At 53.8% G+C, this 27,500-nt stretch overlaps 1 protein-coding gene across 5 annotated transcripts in view; it reads right to left on the reverse strand.

The window, feature by feature from the left end:
- GTF3C2 (general transcription factor IIIC subunit 2) overlaps nt 1–27,156 on the reverse strand; it is a 40,433-nt gene extending 13,277 nt beyond the window's left edge. For 2 of the 5 annotated variants that reach the window (XM_075916289.1, XM_075916285.1), the window contains exons 1-12: nt 27,006–27,155; nt 26,161–26,404; nt 25,657–26,035; nt 18,547–18,844; nt 11,364–11,458; nt 10,865–10,942; nt 10,466–10,564; nt 9,845–10,072; nt 9,208–9,319; nt 8,819–8,936; nt 744–775; nt 261–390 (exon numbers count right to left, since the gene is read on the reverse strand). In XM_075916289.1, the coding sequence (XP_075772404.1) occupies nt 261–390; nt 744–775; nt 8,819–8,936; nt 9,208–9,319; nt 9,845–10,072; nt 10,466–10,564; nt 10,865–10,942; nt 11,364–11,458; nt 18,547–18,844; nt 25,657–25,973 (1,507 nt within the window). In that variant the 5' untranslated portion in view covers nt 25,974–26,035; nt 26,161–26,404; nt 27,006–27,155. The other 3 variants (XM_075916288.1, XM_075916287.1, XM_014569980.3) reach the window with 3 other exon arrangements.
- Between the last annotated feature and the right edge of the window lie 344 nt (nt 27,157–27,500).

Raw genomic sequence — 27,500 nt, forward strand, 5'->3', positions numbered from 1 at the left:
TCGGAAGAGCCAGGTTCGGGCGATCTGCGCATACAGACAGTGTGGCTGGCGAGCGGGGCTCGCCGCGGTTCGGCCAGCCCTGCCGATAAGCATTCGTTTATTGGCTAACCTTACCGGTTAACCTCCCAGCCACCATGGGGCCAGCAGGTGGCACAGCGTTTAACCGGGCGTTACATGGTTACTGTTTTTAAAATTTTTTTACATCCTTCTATGGCACCCTGGCCCTGTCTGCCCCAGTGCTGAGTGAGAAGCTGACTCACCATCATAGAAGCCGGCTGCTAGGTACGGGTGAGGCTTAGAAGGCATCCAAGAGAGGCTGAAGCACTGGCCGCACCCAGACGAGTTTCCTGCCTGGATGGAGCCAACTTGCAAGGTGGCAACACACTGCACCTGTGGGTGCCAATGACAATCTGGATTAGCAGGGTCCTGGAGGCCCCCTCGCTGACACCAACACCCATACCAGTCCCCTAGGACAGGGCATCATTCAGCACAACCACCAGGGTTAGTGCCTGTGGGACCCAGTCCCCTCCCCATGCTTAAGTGGGCCCCCACATGGGGAAACGTCCTGTGCTACTCCCATTCCCCACCCACCCACCCCCAGCGGCCAGGCACCAAGCTGGGACTCAGCACTGGTACCCCTAGGCACCCACATACATCTGCAATCCTGGGCCACTGGGGGCAGAGAGTCGCAAGGTGAAGGGCTACTGGGACAGTACGTGGCACCCATTACAGCAGACACTTACCTTGCAGATGATGTGCTTTGGGAAGGGCCCACCTGGGAGAAAGCAGAGAACAGGGCAGTCAGAAAGGGCAGGAGCTGTGCCACCGGCCCCCAAGCTGGGGGAGGCTGCCCCACAGACCCACTGAAGGGTTTTAGTCCCCAAGGGGCCCAGGGGACCCTGTGGCCTGGGATGTGAAGGCTGGAGGAAGTGCTGGGCTCCATTTCTCTCACTGCACAATCTATCACTGAACAAAGAGAGGGGGGAGTTGAGCTTAGGGTCCTAGCCCCTTTCTACAGAAAGAAGCCCAGCTACCACGAGCTTTTCATTTCAGGTGAGAGGAGCCCAGGGACCTGCAGCAGGATGCTGAAGCCAGACGAACCTTGGTCTGACCCAGGAGGATGAGGAATCACTGGGATTCTCAAGGGCAGTGGTGGATTCTTCACCCTGTGAAGGGATCACATTGAGGCTGGCTGCCCTGTTGGATGGTGCTTTGAGCCAAGCATAATGCAGGGGGAGATGGGTGACATTCTCTAGCCTGCCCATTTGCAATTATAGACCCTCAGAACACTAGAACCGGAAGGGACCTCGAGAGATCATAGAGTCCAGTCCTCTGCCCTCACAGCAGGACCCAGTACCTCTAATGAGGGTAGCCTAATGACTAATAACAAAGGCAGACTGTGGCCAGAAGGTACCATGTAGCGTGACCCGCTGGATAACAACGGCAGTTCATCCAGGGCTGAGCTGGGCACAGTGCTGAGATAGGGAAGGCTGGCCCAACATGCTGCAGTGGGGACCCCTAACTGAAACACCAGCCTTGTGTCAGGAACCTCTGCACTGCCCCCCCCCCCCCCACACACACACCCCAAGCCATCTCTGAGCCACAACTGTTAAAGACAGCTGGGCTCCCAAGACCTCTCCTCCATGGTCCCAGGCTTATAGGAAAAGGCACAATGGGTGCTCAGACACTGCACTTTGAAGGACTCCTGTATCTTCTGGGACAAGTTATGGAGGCTGTTCTGGATGCTCAGGATCTGGGCCAGGCCTAGCTTTTAACAATTCCTCAGAGGAATCCCTTCCATGGGCCCGATTAGGTCAGACCCACCCTTCCTTGCAGATAGGCCACACTGCAAATGGCCATGACCACCCCTGGGCTCCAGCCAGCCCAGTTGAGCCAGACTCTGCAGAGACTGCAGGAAGACTTTCCCAAACACATCTGGTCTACCAATCCCCTGGGCACATTATGGGGAAGCCCTTTGGCTGGCCAGAGAACTGAAGAGGAAGACATGTTCTAGCCTGGCCACTGTCAGGGCTCCCTTGAGCCAGGCTACGGAGACACTGCCTTGGTTTACTGTGTCTGTCCCTTTCCCTAGACTGAGACCCACATGGGCCTTGTGAGCAGCTAACCTGACACCGCATTTCACAGGCCAGAGACCAGTCCTACAAGGGTTCCTAGAGCAGAGCTTATAAAAACAGCTGATTGGGACTGAAACATTGGCAGTGATCAAGCATCCAGCAGGACCTTCCTAAGTTGTTCCTGTGGTTAAGGACTCCCATTGCTAACCATTTACAGCTTATTTCCAGTTGAAACTTGTCTAACTTCAGCTTCCTTCCCCTGCTAGACTGAATAGCCCATTGTTAACTCCCACCCCCCTCCCCCCAACATGTAGGAGCACAGTCCAATCAAATCACCCCTTAACCATCTCCTCATTAAGGTAACGAGATGCCAGAACCTCAGTCAATTAAGGGAGCATTCTAGCACTTCAATCACTCTCACATCTCTTCTTTGACTCCTCTCCTACTCATCAGCATCCTTCCTGAACTTTGGCTCAGACCTGGACAGAGGATCCCAGAAGCAGTCACACCAGGGCCGAACAGATACAGAAACCTCCTCCCATTTGTGCTCCCAGGCTGCCATTCACTCTTTTGGCTTCAGTGTCATCCTGAGAGCTGCCCATCATCTCACTGCATCAGCACAACCCCCACATCCTTCTCAGAGACCCTGCTATCCAGGGAAGAGTCCTGCAGCCTGAGTCTGGCCTGCATCCTGCATTCCCAGCTGTACACAGATGTTTAGCCCTATTACAGCGTGTGATGTGTGCTTGAAACTCAGCTTTCCAGGAGCCCAGGTCGCTTTGCATCACCAATCCATCCTCTTCAATATTCAACACCAAGGCTATGATTTCATCATGAGTTTTCATCGTAAAAGTCATGGCTAGGTGACAGGCAAGGAACAAGAAATCGTAGCCTGTGGCATGATTATACCATAAATACACCTGACAAATTGGCAGCCCAGGGGGTCCCTGCTGGGAGGATTCCTGAGGGTCCCACTGTGGGGAGCTACTGCCCTGCAGTTGCTCAGGTGGTCCCTGGGGCCAGCTGCATCAGCCACTACTTAAGCAGTCCCCAGGACCAGCCACAGCAGCCGCTGCAGAAGTCACAGAAGTTGTGGGATCTGTGCCAAGACACATCACCCTATTTACACTCCCCCAGGCTCTGGGTCACCTGCAAACGTCCTTGGTGATTGCTGTGTTTTCTTTCAGGTTGCTGATAAAACTGTCAAGTGGCGTAAGGCCAAGACCCCATCCCTGTGAAACTGCTAGAAACGCCCCTGCTCTCCGCACACCCCGTTTACATCCCCTCTCCATTTTGATCCATTGCGTGACACCAAGTCCCTTCACAGTGCTGCGTGACACCAAGTGAAACACCAGTACATTAGGCCAACACTACTGCCGCGACAGAGAAGAGTGTCTACAGACCAGAGTCGATTTCCCACAAACCCACGCTGTTTGCCATGAGTGACATGACATTACCCCCTGAGAACTCTTCCTTAAGCTGCCAGTCCCCAGAACAGTGGCTGTGACTGAGCTGAGCTCTCACTCCACTATCCCTTCTGCAGAGCCCTGCTCTGGTCAAATGTTCTGCCACCAGAGCTTCCCGTGGATGGGTTCAGTCCTTAGCCCCCCCCAGTGTTACAGACCCTCCACTGACACGGGCTGGCTCTAGTAACACCAACACCTAGTCTCTTGTTCTGCCCAGCAGCCCCTAGACCAGGGAGTCACTGCCATACACATCAGTCATGAAAATATGGCAAGAAATTTGCAGCTTTGAGAGTGAGGCTGGGATGGCAGCTTCACCCCTGGGCCTGGGTACAGGGCACTTAGTTACCTGTAGGGCACCCAGAGGCTAAGACTACAGGGTCAAACTCCCACCCTCAAAGATCAAGCCCCTGCTTTCCTTGCACAGTGGCAGCTCTTGCGCAGTTGGTCCTGACGACAGCAGCCCACCGACTTGAACGGAGGTGCCATCCCCATCCCCTCACAGCCTGCCCACTGAGCCCAGTGACGCAGCAGCAACCTGCCCACCTGAGACATCCCAACCCCTTAACTCATCCAGCGGGATGGGTGGCTCTCTCCCAACCCACCCATCAGACCTGACTGTGGGCCTGTATCCCCTGCCCAGTACAGCAGGCACCCCCTGGAATGGGTACCGAAGCCACCTCACAGCCCACAGCTTGTAAAACCACCCGAGTGTTCCAGACATGGACAGCAGCCCACCCCAAGGCTGAGGCAGTGTCTTGTCAGATCAGCAAGACAAGGAGTCCCTCCCCATCCCACCTTCTCCCCTCTTCCTGCTTAGATATGACAGGCAGAGCAGGAAGCAGACAGGCACTTCAATTACTGTGCAGAGTAGTCCTGCATCTTCTCAGGCACTTTAGTTACAGATGGTCAACTTGTCAATTACCTCCTCCGGCAGAGGGGAGCAACACATTGAGACCCTATCTGTGGAGGGGGTGGTGCAGTCCCTCTGCCCACAGCCCCAGGAAGGGAGGTGCATGGTACAGAGTGAGAGGAGTTCATGTTGACCTGGGCATCTTCGGGGCCACAGTGCGGGGCTGGGTTTAAGGGGTGGGGAATCTAAAGCTCAGGGAGGCCCCCAGTCTGCCTGGATCTGGCTTTGTACGCTCAAGGCCCCCAGAGCATTGGGGAGACTGCACTGGTGCTCCATCCCCCCTGCCACACCACTGTGAAGCTGGAGCACACACAAAATCTACTAGCTTGGGCCCCCCTAGGCAGGGGTGAGCAATAATTTCTGCAGGGGGGGGGCACTTAATGAATTTTGGTATGTTGTCACAGGCCAGCTCCACCCCCAGAAGGGGCAGGATTGGGGACTAGCCTTCCCCTAGAGTTGCCAGGGACCAGAGACTTTGAATTGAAAGCACAGCAAAGGGTTCCCAGCTCCACCACCACGTTGCCTGGTAGCTGCCTGAGGTTACTGCAGCTATTTAAAGAGCTCGTGGCTCTGGCCCCTACTGAAGTAGCACCATGACCTGGAGCCATAAGCCATTTAAATAGGATCCTGCTGCCTGAGCCACTGCTTGGAAATTCAGAGGCACGGGCAGCAGGGCATAAACAGCAAGTAGCCAGATGCCATCCGCAGGCCGGATCCAAGTGTTAGGTGGGCTGGGTCCAGCCCCCAGGCCGCCTCTTGCCCAGCCCTGCCGTAGGCTCTGGTGTTCACAAGGAATGCGGGGAAGCATCTTTCTGCTTCTCCGTCAAGGGCCAAGTCAGTGAAGGGTTCTTTTTCTTTTTTTGCTTTTCACTTGTGTGCAGACCCCAACTGATTTTTCTGTGGGTCAGCGGTCCCCACCCAAAAAAGGTTCCCCACTCCTGCTTTAGGCCAAAGGGACAACTGCCCCACGCTGAGCCCAGGGCTGTTTGCACTGCACTCTGACAACACTGCTGCAGGGTCCACCAGGCCAGCTGGCAGGGTAGGAGGGAAGCCCCCACCTCACAAAGGGACTGGCCTCCCAGCACAGGTGTATAAAACCAGAGGACAAAGGGTGAATCCGGTGGAGCTAGCTGCATGAGGAGGGTATGCCAGGGCATGTTCTGAACCATAGGGGCTTGGACAGAGAGGCCAGTCTCCACCCAGCTGCAGAGCCTGGTGCCAGAAGCAGTTCTGGGGCACACGGTAGGGATGTGAACGTATAACTGTGGAAATGGTTAACTAATAAGCCTAGACTTACTGGTTAGTGCTCATGGTTACACACAGGCTCCTGCCTTGCTCCAGGAGAGCCACTTACAACCCTGTGCTGTTGTTTCTATCAGAGGCAGGTGGGAGCCAGCACCTTAAAAATTGGTTCCCAGCATGCATTGCTCCCAGGAAGCCAGCTGCAGGTGCATTTAATTCTGTTTTTCAGTGGCTACATGTTTACACAAGGGCTGTGTCTAGACTGGTAAGTTTTTCCGCAAAATCAGCTGCTTTTGCGGAAAAACTTGCTAGCTGTCTACACTGGCCGCTTGAATTTCTGCAAGAACACTGATGATCTCATGTAAGAAATCAGTGCTTCTTGCGGAAATACTATGCTGCTCCCGTTCGGGCAAAAGTCCTTTTGCGCAAAAGGGCCAGTGTAGACAGCTCAGATTAGTTTTGTGCAAAAAAGCCCCTATTGCGAAAATGGCAATCGGGGCTCTTTTCCGCAAATGCTTTTAACGGAAAAGCTTTTCCGTTAAAAGCATTTGAGGAAAATCATGCCAATCTAGACGTAGCCAAAGTGTAAACCCATGTTTTAACATCCCTACTACTGGGCTGCAGATGCTGATTAGTGCCCCAGCACAGGCCTGCCCCACAGAGGAACGAGGGGGCTGGGCTCCACATTGTTACAGAGAAAGCATAAGAGATACTGGTCATAGCTGAATGGCTACGAGTGCTGACACCGGCCATCCATCACTCTCAGCGCCCACAGATGAGCCTATTTATAAGCATCGTTAACTAAGACTTAACACAAGGTCCCCTTGGAAAGGGACACACTGCCTCTCCCAGGCCAAGGGGGACAGGGAGGAGTTCCCCAACTCTCCCATCCCAAAGGCAGGGAAACCGCAGCCCCCTCCCTGACTCAATTCAAGCTTCAGCGACTCCCCAGGCAGCACCTGGGGCTCCCTGGCCCTCTTTAGGCAGCCTGGCACAGCACAAGCACAGGGAAGCAAGAAGTCACAAAGCTGCACCACCCAGCATGGGCCCCTTTCTGGAAACGGGTAGCACCCTCGAGGACTAACTGCATCTCACCAACTCTACCCCAGCCTTGGGGCTAGTGAGTGGCTGCTCTCCCACCCAGTCAGGCAGAGATATCGGCAGGCAGCACGGCTCTCTGCCAACCTCTTCACCCTGGCAGCCCTCAGCAGGTAAGCTCAGAGCTCTCAGCCTCATCTGCAGCAAAGTCCTGAACACGTTCGAAGCCCACGCCCAGCTGCAGCATGACCAGGGGTGCAATGCAGGTACAGTGCTTTGAACAAGGGGACCTGGAAATAGCCTAGTGCACAAAACCATGCTAACATGTCTGCTGGGATGTGACCAGCACATCCTCCAGACACCTGCCGTGGGCCTGCTCCTCGACCGCCTGGCTCAGCTCCGTGCTGCACTGCACCCAGCCTGAGCATTTGGATAGGAAATCCCCATGAACAAGGGGGCCTGGACAGGCTGGGGGAGAGTCTATCAAGCCAGGAGGGCGGATATGTGCCAAACAGACAGCCAGGGGGCATAACCATGCTGGGCTAGCTCAAAGAAATAGCAAACTGCCCTATCACAAAATCACAGAACCATAGAGCTGGAAGAGACCTCAGAAGGTCATCAATTCCAGCTCCCTGCTCTAGGCAGGATCAATCCCAACTAACTGGCACCTAGAGGTGCCGATGGATGGTGCCTACCTATCAGAAGGTGAGGGGCAGACACTCATCCTCCCCCTGCGCTCCCTTGGCAGAGCTTGACATGCTGCTGCCTCACTAGGTGCAGGGCAATGCACTGAACTGGGCTGAGTCTTTCCTGGAGGGACGCATCCAAGGAGCAGTGCTGGGAATGGGCCCTCCCTGGCACTTTGCCACAAGAACCAGGTCACTCCTTCAGACCTCTCTCAACAGTCATCTGCAACCACTAGAATAGCTGGTCAGATGCTTGGGCTCCAGAACAACCAGCTTGCAGGCCTCAGCCCGCTCTGTCTGTCCTTTGCCTCATTCCACTCCCAGGGCCACTGAGATGACCCGCTGGCTGCCAGTGACCCTGAGCCAGGCTGAGGCTCTGCTGGAGGAAGAGGAATTCACGGCCAGGTCAGTCCTTGGCTGGGTTCCTCACTGAGTTTTCATACAGCAGTCCCGGTCAGTAACACTATCAACCATCTCCATCTGACTAGGATCCCTGGCCCATCCTGTCAGATGGACTCTGCCTCAGTCTCCTCTCATGTGATTTACTGCAGTGCCACGCACCTGGCATGGAGCTGCCATTTTCTCCAGAATACTGCAGCTGGTCTCCTCAGCACCATGCCACCGCCAATCTAGCAAACCCATCTCTGCCCTTTCTGCTAGCTTCCCAAGCACAGCATGACCTGGGCTCCAGGTAGCTGAAAGGCTCTGAAGCGCTCAAAAGGCTGTGGCTACACTATGGAGGTTTTAAGTGACAAGGCCATACCAACACACAAACTTCCTGCCCCCTAAATCCTCGGGGCAACAAAGCAGCATTCCCACTTGCCACAGCCTTTGGGAATGGTGGGGGCTTAAGCACCTGTGAACAACAGAGGTTTAGCTGATCAATTGGAAGTGTGGCCAAAGCCATGGGGTGATAGCTGTGCTCCTTTGGCCCAACAGAGTCCTCAGCAACTCCAGAGCTGGAAACAGGACAATTTTAGGGGTGGGCCCAGACTGAAGTGAACAATCCCAGAAGCAGCCTCCCACTCACCTCCCTGCTCTGATACACACCTCTCAGCAGGGATGTCAAGATCCCAAATCAAAACCCAAGCACCATACAGTGCACAAACAAGCCTGGCGATGTTCCCGTTATCCTGCTCAACTCACAACGTGCAAGCATTCTGTTATCGGTGTGAGAACCTCGCTAGAACAGCTGGTTCCACTGGACCAGGAAGCAGCTGTGTCAGGCCATGTGGCTGGGCATCTTGAGACTCAACCAGGCTCAGGGTCCATGGGTATTACGTTTTTTGGCGTTTTCCCAAAGCCCCCATCCACTGTTCCCCCAGGTTCTCAGCACAATCACCCTGGCCCCTCTCCCTTACAGACAGTAAAGTGCCTGCCCCACAGCACAGCTCTTCCTACCTTTTACCTGGGCTCTCTTGTGCACGAGCAGGCCCTCAGGGTGCGGAAGGCTGTACAGGAGCACTTTGCCATCAGAAAAGGCTACCGCCAGGAGGCCCAGCCGGCTCATCTGAGGGGGCTGGAGGGACAGACGCATGCTAAGCGACCAAGCTAACCCAAAGCACAATCCCCCTCCCCTGCAAATCACACCAGGCGGCTGCAGCATGATTCCACTCTGTGCCTGGGGTGGGCACAATTTGGAGTCATCGCTCTGAGCTGCTTGTCACAGCAAGTCACTGAGAAAGACTGCCCAGGCTGGAGAGTTAAGAGGGCAGAGCAACTCCACAGTCCCAGGCTGCACCCCAGGATCCCATCACACCCAGCTCCCCCATGCTTGGCCACACTCCTACCTTCCTACAGGTGCTGGGCAGCTCCCAGGCCCCACTGGGGCAGAACTTCATGTCCCAGATGCAGCCGTGATCGGTGGCGATGGCGTAGGCCAGCCTGGCTTTGGTGGCAGAGCTGCAGGCACAGGCGAGATAGGAGGGGCCTGGCTGATGGGTGTCCAGAGCCCCCCCTCTGCCAGCACAGGGCAGAGGGACATGGCTCTAGCATGGTCTCCTGGGCACATGGAGCAGGCAGGAGTAGCTGATGGCTCTGCCACCCAGACCCTCCAGCCTGGACCAAGAGATTAAGTCATGTCCTCCCCAGTAGAACAGCTCCTGGACCATGGTTTCCCACAGTGCTTGGCCTTGGTTTCTCTAGCCCCTCTGCCCAGGAGTGGGCCACCACAGTGAAGTGAACAATAGCCTGTGCATGGCATGGCCATTTGCCCCAGAGGGGGGGGGGGTGTGAGACTCCAAGCCTACTTCTTATTTGGGGGTGGTTGCCCCTGCCCCACTCCCAAAAGCTCTGCATTTGCCACCCCCTAAGGCTGTAGGGTCATCACTCCTCCTCAATCACCCCCCCCCCCCACAGGGCTCTGCTCTCACCCCTTCACCCCCCCAAGGTCTGTACTCATTGGAGTCTCTCCCACCTACAACTCACCCTGTCCCTGGCTGTAAGGTGCCCAGAGCCCAGAACTGAAGCAATGCAGGGCCTGTGTGGAGCTCAGCCAGGCTGTGCTTCTCATCCATATCCTTGTTACAATAGAGTGCCACATACTGGGGGGCGGCAGAGCCCTCTGGACACGGGCACCACTCCATGGCCCACACTGGGCCACCAACAAAGAAGGACACATCCAGGCGCTCCTCATGGGGCTGCAGGGAGTTGAACCTGCCGGTGGGAAAGGAAGCTGTGAGCACCAAGTGGACCATAAGGCAGGGGGCACTTGTAGCTAAGGGCTCTGCTGACCAGGAAAATATGCAGAGCAAGGCAGAGGAGCAGCATGCAGCCCCAACACTCTGGGTCATAACCAAGCTGTGCTCTAGAGGCAAGAGCCTTGCCTAGGCCTGAACCTGCTCTGATGCCCAAGGGACAAAGACAAGGGAAGCCTGCAGGGAGGGACACAGCATGCTACAGGCTCAGATGGCCCCAGTGGCGGCAGCCTTGATTCCCATTAGCACCAGGGGAGGTGGTGTTGGATCTCAGGGACAGAGCCCACTCTGAGAGCTGCCAAGGCCCAGCTCAGGACAGTTTCTAGCAGTGACCATGGGGGCTGGCCCATACCTGTTGATCCGGTACAGGACACCGTCTTCTTCAATACCTTCCCGCTGGATGGAGAAGAGAGGAGACTTCATTTCCCCTGGCAGGTACTGGGCACATTCGCTGAAGGGACAGAAGGAAAGCAATCATCAGCCACTGCCTCCTCTCTCAGGAACCTGACCTGGGAAAAACACCCACCCCAGCCCTTGGCAGCACCCTTCCCTTCTGGCCCAGCCCTCGGCACCCCCCCGTTCCCAGCCCAGCACTTGTCCATGTGGAACTGGTCTGGATCTCCAGCAACATCAGACACCTGCCAAGTACTAAGGCCAGTGTAAGGAATTGCCCTTATACTACACATTCACCCACTCATCCGCTGCAGCCCCAAGGCAGGGGCCATGGCCTGCAAAAGGGCTATTCACTTACCTCTCGGAGAGAAACGTCCACTTGCGCATGGAAGGGAGCCAATCAGGGAATTCCCAGGAGGAGTAGTGTTGGTCCCGCCTGAAGAGCACAGGGCATCAGAACCCAAATGCCCCCCACCTGGGCTAGAGGCAGAAGCTGCAGGCTGGTGCATGAACACAATGGGGAATTTGAGCCCAGCCTGGCCAAGTCTGTTCCCACTGAAACTCACCACCCGAGTGATTCTCCCACCCACAGGGCTCCCTGTGTCCCGGGGGTGGGAGTGAGACCCCCAAGGGCTCCTTGCTCCCTCTCAAGTCACATGTACTACAAAGGATCCTACCATCCCAGGCAGGCCCTGCATGACAGGTTGACCCAAAAAGTCCCGGGAGAGACTGCTTGCAGCCCCTCCAGCACATCAGCCTGGCCAGCAGTGCAGGGCACTCAGCCTGCCGTAGCCCCACGGCCAAGCGCTCAAGTCTCAACCGCCACCCTAGACCCAGGAGAGTGGGGCTATACTTACAAGCTGTGGGTGACACTGGGACACTTCCACACAGGGGCCATGATGGAATTGTGGAAGCCATTGGGAGCAAGTCCTCGGCACTGGGGCTTGGCCTTCTGAGCCCAACAAAAGCAAAGTTAGAGCCAGGCTTTAGGTATGCAGCCACGCCAAAGATGCCCCAGCCCAGGCCAGCTCCCTAGAAACCTATGCCCTCCACCCTAGCCAGTCCCCTAACCTCAACCCCATCTCCCACGTCCCCCAACACAGCCTCCACCCAGCCCCTGGGGCCAGAGCCTCTAAACAGCAGGGGGATGCAGCCATCCCACAGAGTCCTTTCCCTCCCTCCCCAGGGCTATGTCTACCATGAGCCCCTGCTTAGCCCACTGGAGCACAAGGGGCTGCTATGGCCTGGAGAAGCATAGCCCCTTGTGAGCAGCTGCAGGGATCAGCAGGAGTGTCCCTGCACCCCCACCCCGGCTAGTGTCAGTCCTAGAACCTCCAACCTAGCTGTGACTAAACAGGAATTTTCCTTTAAGTTGTATGCAAATCTTACTGTTTTGCATGAATGCCATGTGCCTCAGTTTCCTTGTGTCCTGCACCAATCCCTAGGTCAGGTGGTGGGAATAAGGGTGTGGGAGCTTTGCTGAGGCCCTCCCCATGTTATGGTCTGTGCCCTTCATAAGTGGAGGCCCAGGAGGGGGATGTAACCAGAAGCCACAGGAAGCCAGACAAAGGCCAAAAGGAGAAGCAACGGGCATGTCAAAGACCGAGTTGCTGGAAGCGGGGCAGTCTGTGTTTTGGGAGTCAAAGTGGGGGGAGCCTAGGGCGTCTCAACCAAGTCCATCTTGGGGTAAGTCAAACCTCCTGTTTTACAAGGCTAGGTGAGCGTCACTGCTGGCTGCAGAGTTGGGGTGCAGGGCCCTCTGGCTTCCCCAGGAGCCCCACCTGAAGGGGACTTACTGCCAGAAACGCAATATGGAATGGGATGGTGAATACTCTGAGGTTAGACTCAGGAATGTTAAAGCCATGCAGGCTTGGCATGCATGGGTGCTCAGAAAGAGGAGATGCTGCCCCACAGTCCTTGCTGGCTTCTTTGGAAGCAGTTCCAGAGCATCACCCCAATGACTCTGTGACACCAGGGAACTAGAAGAACAGGTTCAATCCAAACCGACACGTGTGGTAGCAAGGGTCTGTAATTACCCTGCCCCAGGCTGGTGCTGTCCTGCCAGAACCCTGAATGGCAGTCAGCCAGCACCAGACCTAAGTTTATAAAAGGGGAAAAAAATAACCTGGACATGTATGGCCCATTTCTGAACTCAGGAAGTGCAAGGTATGTGCTAGTTTGAGAGGGTTCACCAAAGAACCCCAGGCCAACTGAAGGATTGGCAAACCTGTATTAGTGTCATAGGCCAAGCCCTGCACTAACTAGTTAGAGTGCAGGCCAGCTCTCTGGTGTATGCTGATTCCCGCACCCCTGCAAGGCAGAGAGCTTCCTAAGGGCAAGGGCAGGGTGAATGCCACATCTGGGCTGAATGGACAAAGGGGCTCCTGAGAGAGAGCCCCCCCATGAGAACAGAGGCTTTTCTTAGGTGCCACATTCTGCCAGCCTTTCTGAGCCAGAGCTGGGGATCAAAGCAAGGCTGTGTCCCTAGCACAGTTACCCATCTGAAGAGCCACAGTCCCCAGTCTGTTTAGCTCTCCCTCGATGTCAGAGGAAGAGAGATCACACTAAGCTGTGGTGGACAGAGGAACTGGAGGACTGACACCTTAAGTAGCCTCTAGCCCTGGAACTCTGCAGCTACCAAAACTACAGCCCTTGATCCTGAGACAAGCACCCCAGGCCAGGTCTAGTCCCAGAGAGCAGAATGCTGGAAGAGGCTGACAAGACAGCATGGAGCCAACACCTTTCTTTTCAGGAATGTAATTAAAGTATGCTGGAAAATATCAGACTCGCATCTGCTTGTTGAGAGGGGTAGGGGAGTGGGGACTGGTCAGAAAACTCAGGTGAGGGAGTGAAGATTGGGTAGGGGACAACTGGGACATTAGGAAAGGTGGTGAGGGGCGGGAGAGTGTACCTGTCAGCTCCATGTTCTCCCCTCCTGCGTGCACGTGCCACAGGAGCTGAGGATCCTTTGCCCGCCTTTCCCTGCCTCCCCTATGACCCAGGATCTGGTGTCTAGGTCCCTCTACCAATCTCTAGAGTATGCTGCAATCAGAGGGAGGGGCTGCCCCCCCCCCCGATATAAGCAGGGGAACAGTCACTCTGAGGATATCCCTGCCACTCCCATGGGACCTGATGGCTTTGGTTCCCTGGTGGGAGAGTTCCACTCCGTGTCCGCATCCTCCCATCTGAGCCAGGATCTGAGCCCTTTGCACTGAACCTGCTTGTAGGGAGGCTCTGGTCAGGATGCTCCCAAGACACATGGCAGGTGCATGAGTTTAGAACACACTTCTGAGGCTGGGATGAGAGCTGAGACTAGATGCGCTTGCTGCACATCACAGGTTTCTGAAGGAGGGGGCATGGAGATGGGATGAATGGAGCCGTGCACACAATGAAGAGCTACTGTCTTTGTTCAGCTAAGACCATCACACTGGAACAGATGGGCCACTACATGCTGCTCAGAGCCTCCTATGTTTTCAGGATTCTCCAGTGCTGGGGATCTGGATTTAGCTGTTAAGCAGCAGATAACTGACTAATCATGTAGTCGATACAATTTGTATTGACTACACAATTAGTCAATAAGGGGAGGGGTCCAGGAGCTACACCCACTGTGGCTCCGCAGTTTAAATGTAGTAGGAGACGGGAATGCAGGCAGCCCGGCTCTTACTGCATTTCAACTGCAGAGCCCCAGGGGAAGCAGGCCAGGGACCCAGCGTGTGCCAGGTCCCAGACCTATTTTCACTGCAGCTCTGCCTTTTAAATATAGTAGAACCGGATGGCTCTTACTCCAGGTTCAACCTCTGTAATCCAGGACTCCCTGGTTTGGCAACATCCATCGTCCAGCAGGACCACAGATGTCCCAGGGCCAGAGTCCCGGTGGAGGGCTGGCAGCTGAGCTCCCTGCTGGCGGGCTGCCCAGCACTATCCCGTGGGGCCAGGAGCTCAGCACTTCCCAGCAGGGCCGCCCCGCGGGGCCAGGAGCCCAGTGTACAGCATAGCAGGGAAGGAGGTGGGGGGACCAACAAGACAGGTGGCAAGGGGGAGCCAGGCAGGAGGCTAGTCCAGGGCTGGGGGAGCCAGTAAAAAGGGAGCCAGATATGACCTTCCCTGGTCTGCCAAAATCCCTCATCTGGTACTGGTCAGGCCCTGAGGTTGCCAGACCAGGGAGGTCCAACCTGTGCATTTAAATGGCAGAGGCATAGTGCTCCGGGACTTGGCGTGAACCAGGGCTGCTCAGGCCTGGCTCATGCCAGTTCCCGGACTGCTGCCCCCCCGGTTCCTATAAGCAGGACTCAACAATTAGTGTAATCTACTCGCCCGTGGCAAGTAGATTACAAGATGGCACAGCCACGCAGGGCGGTAAGCGCATGTGCAGCGTACAGAACCGCGCAGCTGGCAAGCAGGGCTGCCTATAAGCCAGCTCCCCCAAGCACTAGCTCCTGCTCCCCCCCATTTGCTGCCTCTGATGCAGAGGCAATGGGGGGGCTAGAGGGAGGAGCAAGAGCGAGTAGTCGACTACTCGCTTACTTCCCTAGATTTAGCAATGGTATTGCTGACTGACTAGTGATTTTGACACTACTGGCTTCTCATGTACTAATAGCTTAAAAGGATGGGAAGCAGAAGAGGGTACACTGGCAATGGTGGTTAGGCAGGGTGGGTTACTTGGAGGACGGCGACAAACCAGTCTTCTCTCATATGCTTAAATCCTTGTAACCGCCATGTAATAAAACGGTTACATTTTTGGGCCACAGCCCAGGGCTGGGCTCTCTCTTCCCTACCCTGCTGGAAACTATATACTCTGCAAACGTTTCAAAAGGGGACCCAAGTGCCCAGTCCACTGTAAGAAAGTGCAAGGGGTGAGGACAAGACTTAGGAATCTCAAAGCAGTGGCAAGAACAGTGGTCTGCTATTGATTGCTGGCGATTACCAGCTCTGCCACTGACTGATGAGTGACTTTCCAACTTGCCGTGCCTCAATTTCCCTATCTATTCAATGGAGATAATGATTTTTCCCTCAAAATCTAATGATGAAGAGCCCCATGAAAGACCTAGATTACCTCTTCAATGCCTAGACACAGCAGCATCTGGCCTGTGCACTTAGGTCATATGACAGCTGCCTAAATGAGTGCTAACTCCTACCCACATCATTTCTCCTCCAGATAGAAAAATCCAGGAACTTTATTGACCAAAGTCTTCATGCACACAGGGCTGCATTCCCCTTCTAGAATGGCGAGTTCAGTAAAACTCAAGCTTGAGAGAACCAGGAAAGGTGGGTTATGGGACATGGCTTCACAAGCAGGCTCTGCCCTCTGAGCACTGCCCGAGGAAGTACACTATACATATTGAACTCCGTCTTTGCACTGTGCTGCATGACCCACACCTGCCTCGCTGTCATACATGTGGTTTACTGAAGCGATGTTAGCCTATAGCCATTTAAACAATTAACTGATAAACTAGGCTTATTGGTTAATTCAAACTACATGCAACCTCCCACCCCCTTGCTGCTCCTGTATCAAAGGCAGTGGGGGGAAGCATGAGCTGGATCCTGTCCCCACCCTGCCCTGCTGCCTCCCAGGGGAGATAGCATCATGGGAGGCAGGCAGAAACCAAGTCCCCACAAGCGCTACATCCTATTAAGCCACCTGTCTCGCTCCCCCACCCCGGTGCTGCTGCCTCTGATGGCAACAAAGCCTCCCCAGATGTGGGGCCAGCAACATGTAACTTGCGGTGGGAGAGGCCTCCGTGAGCAGGAACTGCTTCGGTGGGCTAGCCAGAGCAGCCCCTGCCTGTGTGGGCCCCGCTGGGGCAGAAGCTGCTCCAGTCCCTGCCAGTGAACCATCTACATCCCTGCTCTCTAATATTCTCATTAGCGACTTTCACACAAAACCAAGTGAGCTAATAAAGTTTGCTGGTAAAAAGTTGGGAGGCACTGTCAAAGCAGTGGTGAGTCAGACTATTACATAGGAAGAACTGGGTTGCCTTGACAACCAGAGTGGCAGAAATGGAAGGAAATTCAAAAGGGCAAAGGGTGGCTGTGGAAATTCCATCTCTGGAGATATTTAAGATAAATGTCTAGCAGGGATGGTCTAGACAGTACTGGGTCCTGCCGTGGGGGCAGGGGACTGGACTCAATGACCTCTCAAGGTCCCTTCCAGTCCTAGTATTCTATGATTGTATGAAAGTGAAATAGGATAAACAACAAGAGTTTTTGCGATAAAGTGGGGGCTTAGCAAAGACTTGGTGGTGTGGGTGAATCACAGCATGACTGGGAGCCACTGCAGGAGCCAGGACATATCAGGGGAGACACTACTAGTAGAGATGGGGTATAATAATGTGCTTGTGCAAAGCACGAATAAGATCACACTCAGAACACCACACACAGCTGTGGTCACTTGTGTACAAGATATGAACTCAGATGGCAGCAGGTGCAGAAAAAGGCTGCTTGGCTGATAAGCAGAATGCAGGGCCTGTCTTATGGGAAAATGCTGGCAGAGCTTTGACAGGCTGTGGAGAGCCGACTGGTCTGGAGGAATACAGTGTGGGTAATGTCGAGATGCAGAGAGAGACTGAAGCTAAAGGCCAATGCTGGCACAAGACCAATGGAGACAAGCTTGCCATGAACAAACTGAGGCTGGACAGAAGGTTTTGGATCAGAGATGGGAGGGTCTAGAAAAGCCTTTCAAAAGGAGCTGAGAGCGCAAACTACATGTCTGGCTTTAAGACAGAACTCGACAACCTCATGAAGGAGCTGCCTGCAACCTTAGGGGATTAGTGCCAGGGATGTTAAATTTAGATTAATTGGCTAATCGAATAGTCGATGCAAATCAAATCACCTGTTCAATTAGTTGATAAGGATGCCTATGCATCTGAAGTGTAGCGACAGCCCCAGGGTGCTGCAGGGAGCATAGGGCCAGTGGGGGACTCAAGCAGTCCCCCGCTGGCCTCGGGCTGCATCCGGTGTTTCAAAGAGGTAGCACCGTGGGGAACCCAGGGTCTGGCCCTGGGCTCCACGCAGTCCAGCTGTTTTGAAACACCCCTCCAACCCCGCTGCCTCTTTCTGATAGACTAGTACAGTGTTTCCCAATTTTATGTGCCCACGGAACCCTTTAAAAAAAGAACCCACCAGGGGAAACTGGCCGACTCCCCAAAAAAAACAACCACCACAATGCCAGCTCGCTCCTAAGACCCTGGCGGCCAGTAGCCACTTGAAAGTGGCAGCCCCGGGCCATCACCCAGCTCACCTGCCCCTAAGACCGGCTTGGGGGAAGGGGAAGGGATCAGGTTCTCACAGAATCCATACTTTCACTTTGCAGAACCCCCAGGGTTCCGCAGAGCACTATTTGGGAAACACTGGAGGAGTAGTTTATATCCCTACCAGGCGCTCCCTGCCAGGCCTTGGCCCTGTATTCAAGCAGGAAGTTAGCACCACTTTAAGCTAGCAGCTCTGTCTCCATTTCCCTCCATGCTGTATTCTAGAGCGCTCTCCCCCTGCACCCAAAACAGACTGCTTCCTTCCCCCACACCTATGATCTATACCAGAGCTACTCAACTATGGAAGTCCAGGGGACAATGATACTCACAGAACATGCTGAAGGCCGCAACTTAAGAGTGGTTGCATATACATGCAAATATCTTCTCTCACACAATGCCCCAGAGCTCTCAGCACCTCTTCCCTAGGTGTTCCAGCCAGTTCACTTGTGTCTTTTAATGCTCACCCCTCCTAGGGGACACCTTGCTGTTGTGGAGCATGTTCCTAGTGGAGGCCATGTTCAAAGGATCCCACCTGTGGGCTGCGTGTTGAGCCCCGCGTAAACTCAAACCACACCATGGGCTGCAATCTAAGGGTCATGTGTTGAGTACCCCTGCTCTATACTCCCAGAGTAAGGGTGTCCCCATTGGGCTCAAAGCTCAAAAGCCAGGCCTCCTTCCCACTCTGCTCCTCACACAGAGGAACTCACACCAAGGCTCAGTGGCCAGCCTGCCTGATACAGACATAAACCCAGGCTGGTACGACAAGGAGGCAAACTGAAGAGGCTGATGTTACCCCGGCTGATGACATCCTTGGGGTGTGCCCCCGGACAGCGTCTGGCTCTGACTCCGAGACCTCACTGAGCAGGATGTCGCTCTCCTCCTCCTCTTCCGCCTGCAGCAGCACCTCCTCTGAGGGCACAAAATCCACATCCTGGGAGGGGTCGTCATCATCCGGCTCCTCTTTCCTTCTCCTGCTCCGGCGCTTCTTCCGCGAGCTATCGGACTCTGGCTCCTGAGGACCCACATTGGGAGGCAGGGGATGGTACACTGACGTCAGCTCCTCGGCCAGTTCCTGCAGGTAAAGCAAGGCCCTAGGGGCACCAAAGGCATCAGTGGTAAAGAGCTGCCCTGCCCACTCAGGGCATCTCCCTGGGTTACAGAACTCAGGCCTTGTGCTGTGGGAAGGAGCACATCTGCCATTGGTGCCCAGAGGGACCAGGCTGCACTAGAATTGAAGACCCAAACCTTCTCCAAATTCCCTCTGCACCTGCCCAATCCTGCATTCTAGAGATATGGCTGCTCTCTCTGGGGAAAGCACACACTGGCTTCTCCCTCCCCCGCTACCCAGGAACTCCAAGAGAGCCCCACAACACTGCTCTAAGTCAGCCAGGGCCACTAGAGACTGGAGGCACCACTGCACAGCTTCACCCACCTCCTGCTATATGTGGTCCCTTAGGACACAGTAGCCCACCCAACTGTGGTGAAAGCTGCATAAACACAGGACAAATTAGTGACTCCTGTCCCCCAAAGGCACTCTTACACTGACACTAGCACTGTTGTTGCTAGAGATGAAAGTAAGGGGATGAACGCCCAGTGAGTTGCTCAAGCAGGAACCAGCTGGGTTGCTTGAGCCAACTGAGGTGCTCTGCTCTGCTGCAAAAGCAGGACCCAGGCTGGCAAGCAGCGAGGGAGTGGCTGGAGCAGCCTTATAAAAAGGCAGCCAGAGCTAACGCACAGAGAGTAACGAACACAACAGCAGCCAACAGAGGAGTTTGCCTGGGAAACATCTAAAAGGAGCTCAGGTAAGTGCAGCTTTTGAGGGGCTGTGTTGTGAGCTGGTGGGGTGAGTATCAAAGTATTTGTCTGTCTGTGAGCATTTGACTGACTGTGTTTGGCGGTTTGAAAGTTTGAAAAGTGTGAATTGGGAGTGCTTTGTTCCAGGTGGGCCTTCAGTGGCTGATTGCATTAGAGGCAAGACTTTGAGCCCAGCCTAGCCTCAGCCTTATAAAAAGGCAGCCAGAGCGAACGCAGAGAGCAGTCAACAGGGAAGTTTGCCTGGGAATTCGCCCCATAGTGTTTGGTGGTCTTTTCCTTAAATTTGTATTTTTGTCTCTTCTGCCCTTCAAGGAATCATTAAAAACATCTGAGGACTGTCTTAGAAGGAAGGCAGGTATAACAGCAGACCCATCACTGTCTATTACATGCACAGCATGTGACATGTTTGTCTTCCTCCCGGAAGATAGAAGGGATTTCATCTGCATTAAGTGCAAGCTGGTAGCCATTTTTGAAGAAAAAATTAGAAGGACTTGAGCCCTGAGTATCAACCCTACATTCCATCAGAGAAAAAGGCAGCATTTAATCCTGAAGGCACAGCAGGCTGAAGAGCCAATGAGGGCAGTACAAGACAAGGAAGAAAACTGGCAGCATGTAACCACTAGGAGAAGGCGGCCAACTCAGGTATCCCCCATTCCTGTAGAGATAAGTAACCGCTTTCAGGCTTTCTGCACAGGCAGTACGGTGGAGAATGCTTTGGCAGGGACCTCTCAGGGAAGAAATCAGAAGGAGACCCCATCCACAGGAAGGCATGGGATGAGTAGTCCTAGGGGTGGGAGTCCCACGACCACCACCCCCAAAAGAAAAAGATGGGTGGTGGTGGTCAGGGACTCCCTCCTAAGAGGGACTAAGTCATCCATCTGCCATCCAGACCTGGAATTTCAAGAAGTGTTCTGCTTACCAGGAGCTCGAATTCAGGATGTGACCGAGAGTCTTCCAAAACTGATCAAACCTTCGGATCGCTACCCTTCCTGCTTCTCCATGTGGGAGCTAACGATAAGGTCAAGAATGACCTTGAGCGGTTCACTGCAGATTATGTAGCGCTGGGAAGAAGGATCAAGGAATTTGAAGCGCAAGTGGTGTTCCCGTCCATCCTCTCTGTGGAAGGAAAAGGTCCAGGTAGGGATCGTCAAATTGAGCAAGAAAATGCGTGGTTGTGCAGGTGGTATTGGAGACAGGGCTTTGGTTTCTTTGACCATGGGATTCTGTTCTGGGCACAGGGACTGTTAGGAAGAGATGGGATCCACCTAACCAAGAGAGGAAAGAGCATCTTCGTGGGCAGTCTTGCAAACCTAGTGAGGAAGGCTTTAAACTAGGTTCATTGGGGGACAGTGACCAAAGCCCTGAGGTAAGTGAGGAAGTAGGATACCGGGAAGAAACATAAGGAGGACCCCTGATTTGAACGGAGAGAGTAGGGCGATCAATTGGTTATCTAAGATGTTTGTACACAAATGCAAGAAACCTGGGAAACAAACTGGAAGAAATAGAAGCCCTGGCCCAGTAAAAGAACTACGATTTGATTGGAATAACGGAGACTTGGTGGGATGACTCGCATGACTGGAGCACTGTCATGGAAGGGTAATAAACTGTTCAGGAAGAACAAGCGGGGAGAAAAGGAGAAGAAGTTGCAATGTATGTAAGAGAGCAGTAGGATTGCTCAGAGCTCCAGTATATAGAGGGAGAAAAGCCTGTTGAGAGTCTATGGGTTAAGTTTAGAAGTAGAAGCAACAGGGGTGATGTTCTGGTTGATGTCTGCTATAACCACCAGATCAGGTGGATGAGGTAGACGAGGCTTTCTTCAGATAACTGAGAGAAGCTTCTAGATCACAGGTCCTGTTTCTCATGGAGGACTTTAATCACCCTGACATCTGTTGGGAGACCAATACACAGTACACAGACAATCTATGAAGTTTCTGGAGAATCTTGGGGATAACTTAGAACATAAGAACATAAGAACGGCCGTACTGGGTCAGACCAAAGGTCCATCTAGCCCAGTATCCTGTCTGCCGACAGTGGCCAGCACCAGGTGCCCCAGAGAGGGTGGACCGAAGACAATGATCAAGCAATTTGTCTCCTGCCATCCCTCTCCAGCCTCTGACAAACAGAGGCCAAGGACACCATTTTATCCCCTGGCTAATAGCCTTTTATGGACCTAACCTCCATGAATTTATCCAGCTTCTCTTTAAACTCTATTATAGTCCTAGCCTTCACAGCCTCCTCTAGCAACGAGTTCCACAGGTTGACAACACGCTGTGTGAAGAAGAACTTCCTTTTATTAGTTTTAAACCTGCTACCCATTAATTTCATTTGGTGTCCTCTAGTTCTTCTATTATGGGAACAAATAAATAACTTTTCTTTATCAGCCCTCTCCACACCACTCATGATTTTATAGACCTCTATCATATCCCCCCTCAGTCTCCTCTTTTCTAAACTGAAAAGTCCCAGTCTCTTTAGCCTCTCCTCATATGGGACCCGTTCCAAACCCCTAATCATTTTAGTTGCCCTTTTCTGAACCCTTTCCAAGGCCAAAATATCTTTTCTGAGGTGAGGAGACCACATCTGTACACAGTATTCAAGATGTGGGCGTACCATAGTTTTATACAGGGGCAGTAAGATGTTCTGGGTCTTATTTTCTATCCCTTTCCTAATAATTCCTAGCATCCTATTTGCCTTTTTGACCACCGCTGCACACTGTGTGGAAGTTTTCAGAGAACTGTCCACGATAACTCCAAGATCTCTTTCCTGATTTGTCGTAGCCAAATTAGCCCCCATCATACTGTACGTATAGTTGGAGTTATTTTTCCCGATGTGCATTACTTTACACTTATCCACATTAAATTTCATTTGCCATTTTGTTGCCCAATCACTCAGTTTGGTGAGATCTTCTTGGAGTCCCTCACAGTCTGCTTCTGTCTTGACTATCCTAAACAGTTTGGTATCATCCGCAAACTTTACTACCTCACTGCTTACCCCTTTCTCCAGATCATTTATGAATAAGTTGAAAAGGATTGGTCCCAGGGCTGACCCTTGGGGGACACCACTAGTTACCCCTCTCCAATCTGAAAATTTACCATTTATTCCTACTTCTTGGTACAAGTGCTGAAAGACCCAACCAGAGGGCATGCGCAGCTTGACCTGCTACTCACAAACAGAGAGGAACTAGTAGAGGAAGTAGACGTGGGTGACAACCTGTGAAGCAGTGATCATCAGATGGTAGATTTCAGAATCCTGACAAAATGAAGAAAGGAGAGTAGCAAAATACACACCCTCGACTTCAGAAAAACAGACTTTGACTCCCTCAGAACTGATGAGCAGGATTCCCTGTGATACTTACACGAAGTGGAAAAGAGTCCAGGAGAGCTGACAGTATTTTAAAGAAGCCTTATTAAAGGCACAGAAAGAAACCATCCTGATGCGCAGTAAAAAAAAGCAAATATGGCAGGCGACCAGATTGGCTTACTGGGGAAATGCTTGGCGAGCTTAAACACAAAAAGGAAGCTTACAAGAAGTGGAAACTTGGACAGAGGACTAGGGAGGAGTATAAATATATTGCTCGAGAATGCAGGGGAGTTATGAGGAAGTTGAAAGGACAATTAGAATTGCAGCTAGCAAGTGGAGTGAACGGTAACAAGAAAGGTTTCTACAGGCATGTTAGCAATAAGAGGGTGATCAGAGAGGGTGTGGGGCCCTTACTGGAGGAGGGAGGTAACCTAGTGACAGATGATGTGGGAAAAGCTGAAATACTCAAGGCTTTCTTTACCTCTGTCTTCACAGACCAGGTCAGCTCCCAGACTACTGCACTAGGCAACGCAGTATGGGAAGGAGGTGGGCAGCCCTTGGTGGAACAAGAACAGCTTAGGAACTATTTAGAAAAGCTAAACACACACAAATCCATGGGTCCAGATTTAATGCATCTGAGGGTATTGAGGGAGTTGGCAAATGTCATTGCAGAGCTTTTAGCCATTATCTTTGAAAACTCATGGAGATCAGGAGAGATCCCGGGTGATTGGAAAAAGGCAAATGTCGTGCCCATCTTTAAAAAAAGGGAAGAAGGACAATCCAGGGAACTACAGACCAATCAACCTTACCTCAGTCCCCAGAAAAATCATGGAGGGGATCCTCAAGGAATCTATTCTGAAGCACTTGGAAGAGGGGAAGTGATCAGGAATAGACAACATGGATTCACCAAGGGCAAGTCATGCCTGGCCAATCTGATTAGCTTCTATGAGGAGATAACTGGCTCTGTGGATATGGGAAAGTCAGTTGATGTGATATACCTTGCAAACGTTTTGATAGTCTCCCACAACATTCTTGCCAGCAAGTTAAGGAAGTATGGATTGGATAAATGGACTGTAAGATAGATAGAAAGCTGGCTAGACCACCAGACCCAACAGGTAGTGATCCACAGCTCGATGTCAGGTTGGTTTCTAGCAGTATGCCCCAAGGATCTGTTCTAGGACCACTTTTGTTCAACATCTTTATTAATTACCTGGATGAGGGGATGGATTGCGCCCTCAGCACGTTTGAGGATGACACTAAGCTAGGGGGAGAGGTAGATACGTTGGGGGATCCAGAGGGACCTAGACAGATTAGAGAATTGGGCCAAAAGAAATCTGCGGAGGTTCAACAAGGACAAGTGCACAGTCCTGGACCTGGGACAGAATCCCAAACCCTGTTACAGGCTGGGCACCAACTGGCTAAGTAGCAGTTCTGCAGAAAAGGACCTGGGGGTTACAGTGGATGAGAAGCTGGAGATGAGTCAACAGTGTATCCCTGTAGCCAAGAAGGTTAATGATGTATTAGGTTGCATTAGGAGGAGCATTGCCAGCAGATCTAGAGAAGTGATTATTTCCCTTTATTCGGCTCTGGTGAGGCCACATCTGGAGTATTGTGTCCAGTTCTGGGCCCCCCACTATAGAAAGGACATGGATGCATTGGAGAGGGTCCAGTGGAGGGCAACCAAAACGATTAGGGGGCTGAAGCACATGACCTAAGAGGAGAGACTGAGGGATTTGAGTTTGTTTAGTCTGTAGAGGTGTAGAGTGAGAGGGGATTTGATAGAAGCCTTCAACATCCTGGAGGGAGGTTCCAAAGAGGATGGAAAATGGCTGTTCTCAGTAGTGACGGATGGCAGAACAAGGAGCAATGGTCTCAAGTTACAGTGGGGGAGGTCTAGGTTGGAGATTAGGAAAAACTATTTCACTAGGAGGCTGGGGAAGTACTGGAATGGGTTCCTTAAGGAAGTGGTGGAATCTCCATCCCTAGAGGTTTTTAAGTCTCGGCTTGACAAAGCCCTAACTGGGTTAATTTAGTTGGGATTCGTCCTGCTTTGAGCAGGGGGCTGGACTCCATGACCTCCTGAGGTCTCTTCCAGCTCTATGAGTCTATCAATTTTAAAGGGCAGCTGGGGGTACGCTCCCAGCCAGGTTACTGAGAGGCACTGGCGGCAGCCCCCACCTGGCCACAGTGGCCCAGCTCCGCTACTGACACGGGGAGGAAGGGGGGGAGGGGGAGGGAGAGGCACGGAATAGGCCCCTGTCTGACCATGGCTGCAGATGCAGCAACCTGGCCCCACAGTCTGGCCCATTATCTGGCCACAAGAGGGGCTGGTGGCAGTCCCAAGCCTACCGTGGCAGGTGTAGAAGGGGAAGCAGAATTGGCTGCAGTGATCCTGGCCTGGTTCCCATATAGCTGCAGCTGCTTAGTCCCTGATAAGTAAGTTAACCCAGCCTCAACTCCCCCCTACCACCTCCAGCCTTGCCTTTTGCACCTCCACATCCTGTCCTGAGCCCCTCATACACACCAAACCTAACTCTTGCACCACCCCCACATCCCTAGCCCTGACTCCCGCACGCACCCACACCAACCCTCTGTCCTGAATCCCCTATACTCCACCTCACACTTACATTTCTTACAGGTACTGTGTATTGCAAGTCCCCCTGCCCTGAAGGCCTCCCACAGCTCCAGTGCTCTTCTATGTTAGGGGAAGTGCTCCCAATTCCCAGAACGTGTGCCCTTACACCAGCTCCAAACCACCCTGACGTAATATCCCCACCACACCCACACTTACACTTTAGCCGCTCGCCTCTTGGGGCGCCCAGTGGGTGTAGCCTCCAAGCCATCAGGTGCCTCATTGCCCCCCAGCATCTTCTTCACACAGATGGGCTCTGCTGCTTGACAGTCCAGACCCTGTGACAGCTTTAGCAGGAGCAACTCTGCTTTTGACTTACGGCCTCGTTTCTTTGGCATTTTCATAGGTGGGGTGGGCACATTCTCTGAGGTCCCAGCAGTCTCCCCATGCCCCTCAGTCTCTGCCTGAGCCAAACACTTGAGGGCAGGTGGTCTCCTTTTGGCTTTACGGCTTCGGACAGGCTTCCTCCTGGGCATGGTAGCTGGAAATCCCCCTTCAGGATGGAGCAAGAACTCCAAACCCAACGTTGGAAGCTCACCTGGTCAAAAAGAAGGGGACCAGATATCAGTGACGTGCAGCTCAGCCCACCATTCACCTCTCCAAACCCAAGGCTGCCTTGTTGGCCACAAGCCACCATTGTGGGGGTGACAGGACACCACTCACCAGCTCTGCAGACACACAGGCCTTTTCTTTGGAACGGGTGGGCACTGATGCTCTCTGGTTAAGCCCAGGTTCCAGCAGCAAGCAGGGCAAGCACACCCACGCTGGCCACACCTGGGGCACTCCTCAGCCATAGGAACCCCTCTGGGGAGTGGGGCTCTGTCCAAGGCCTGTTCAACACCTGTCGTCTGTACTCTTTGAGGGCTCAGATAGCAAGCTGGCTTGGATCATTTCCTGTTTGAAGGGCCTTGCAGAATAAAGGAGCTTTGGGTTATTTTAAAAGAAGAAGTCGGCCCCTGCTCCGAAGGGCTTGGCTGGAGGGCACCAACAGAGCACAGGAGGTGAGCGATGGGCACGTCGAGGCTGCAAACCGCAGAGCCACAGTAACAGCTGAAGAAGCCACGTCACTCCGTCCACAGCACCTCCTGGCCCAGCTGCTGCCCTCCCTAGAGCCAATATCCGCAAGGAGCGCGGCTAGCGGGGAAGCCGGAGCACGGGCCGGGATCCCAGAGACGGGCTCTGCCCCTGCCGGGAGAGCCGGAGCCAGGCCGTTCCTGAGGGGAGCTCTCGGCCAAGGGGGCGGCGCCAAGAGCGGAGGGCGCGTCCCACCGACCGGGCCCAGGCGGCAGATTCTCACACGGGCAACCGGCCCACGTGGCCCCCCGGCCGGGCCGGGCAGCGGGCCCGGGGGCACCGAGCGGCTCAGGCCACCGGGGGGGCAGCGGGAGGGGAGGGGCCGATCACGCAGGTGGGCGGGCGGGTCCCTACGGGCTCCCCGCCGACCCGCGCGCTCTCGGGCAGCGGCGACTCGGCTCCCCCAGGGCGGACGGTCCCGTCCAAACGCTCACCTCAGCTCAGCTCCCGGCCCGCTCAGGCGCCTCCAAAATGGCCGCTCCGCCGGCGCCACAGCATCGACGCGCTGCGCTCCTTGTCGTCACTTCCGGTGGCCCCGCGCGCACCCAGATCTGCGTACTCAGCCCCGCCCCCCGCGCTCACAATGCAGCTCGCGCACTCCGACCTGCGTACTCGGCTCCGCCCCCTGCTCTCCAGTCCAATCTAGAAAGGAGGCTTGGGCGCTAATAAGGCGGACACTGGAAGAGCTGCTGCAGCCAGGGTGTGCATGGGTAACCCTTCCTCGGGGACAGGGTTTAGAAGCGCTGCTGCAGGGTAACCCTTCCTCCGGGACAGGGTTTAGAAGAGTTACTGCAGCCAGCGTGTGCATGGGTAACCCTTCCTCCGGGACAGGGATTAGAAGAGTTACTGCAGCCAGCGTGTGCATGGGTAACCCTTCCTCCGGGACAGGGATTAGAAGAGCTGCTGCAGCCAGGGTGTGCATGGGTAAC

The sequence above is a fragment of the Pelodiscus sinensis genome, unplaced genomic scaffold (assembly GCF_049634645.1).
Source record: "Pelodiscus sinensis isolate JC-2024 unplaced genomic scaffold, ASM4963464v1 ctg80, whole genome shotgun sequence".
NCBI classification, from domain to species: Eukaryota; Metazoa; Chordata; order Testudines; family Trionychidae; genus Pelodiscus; species Pelodiscus sinensis.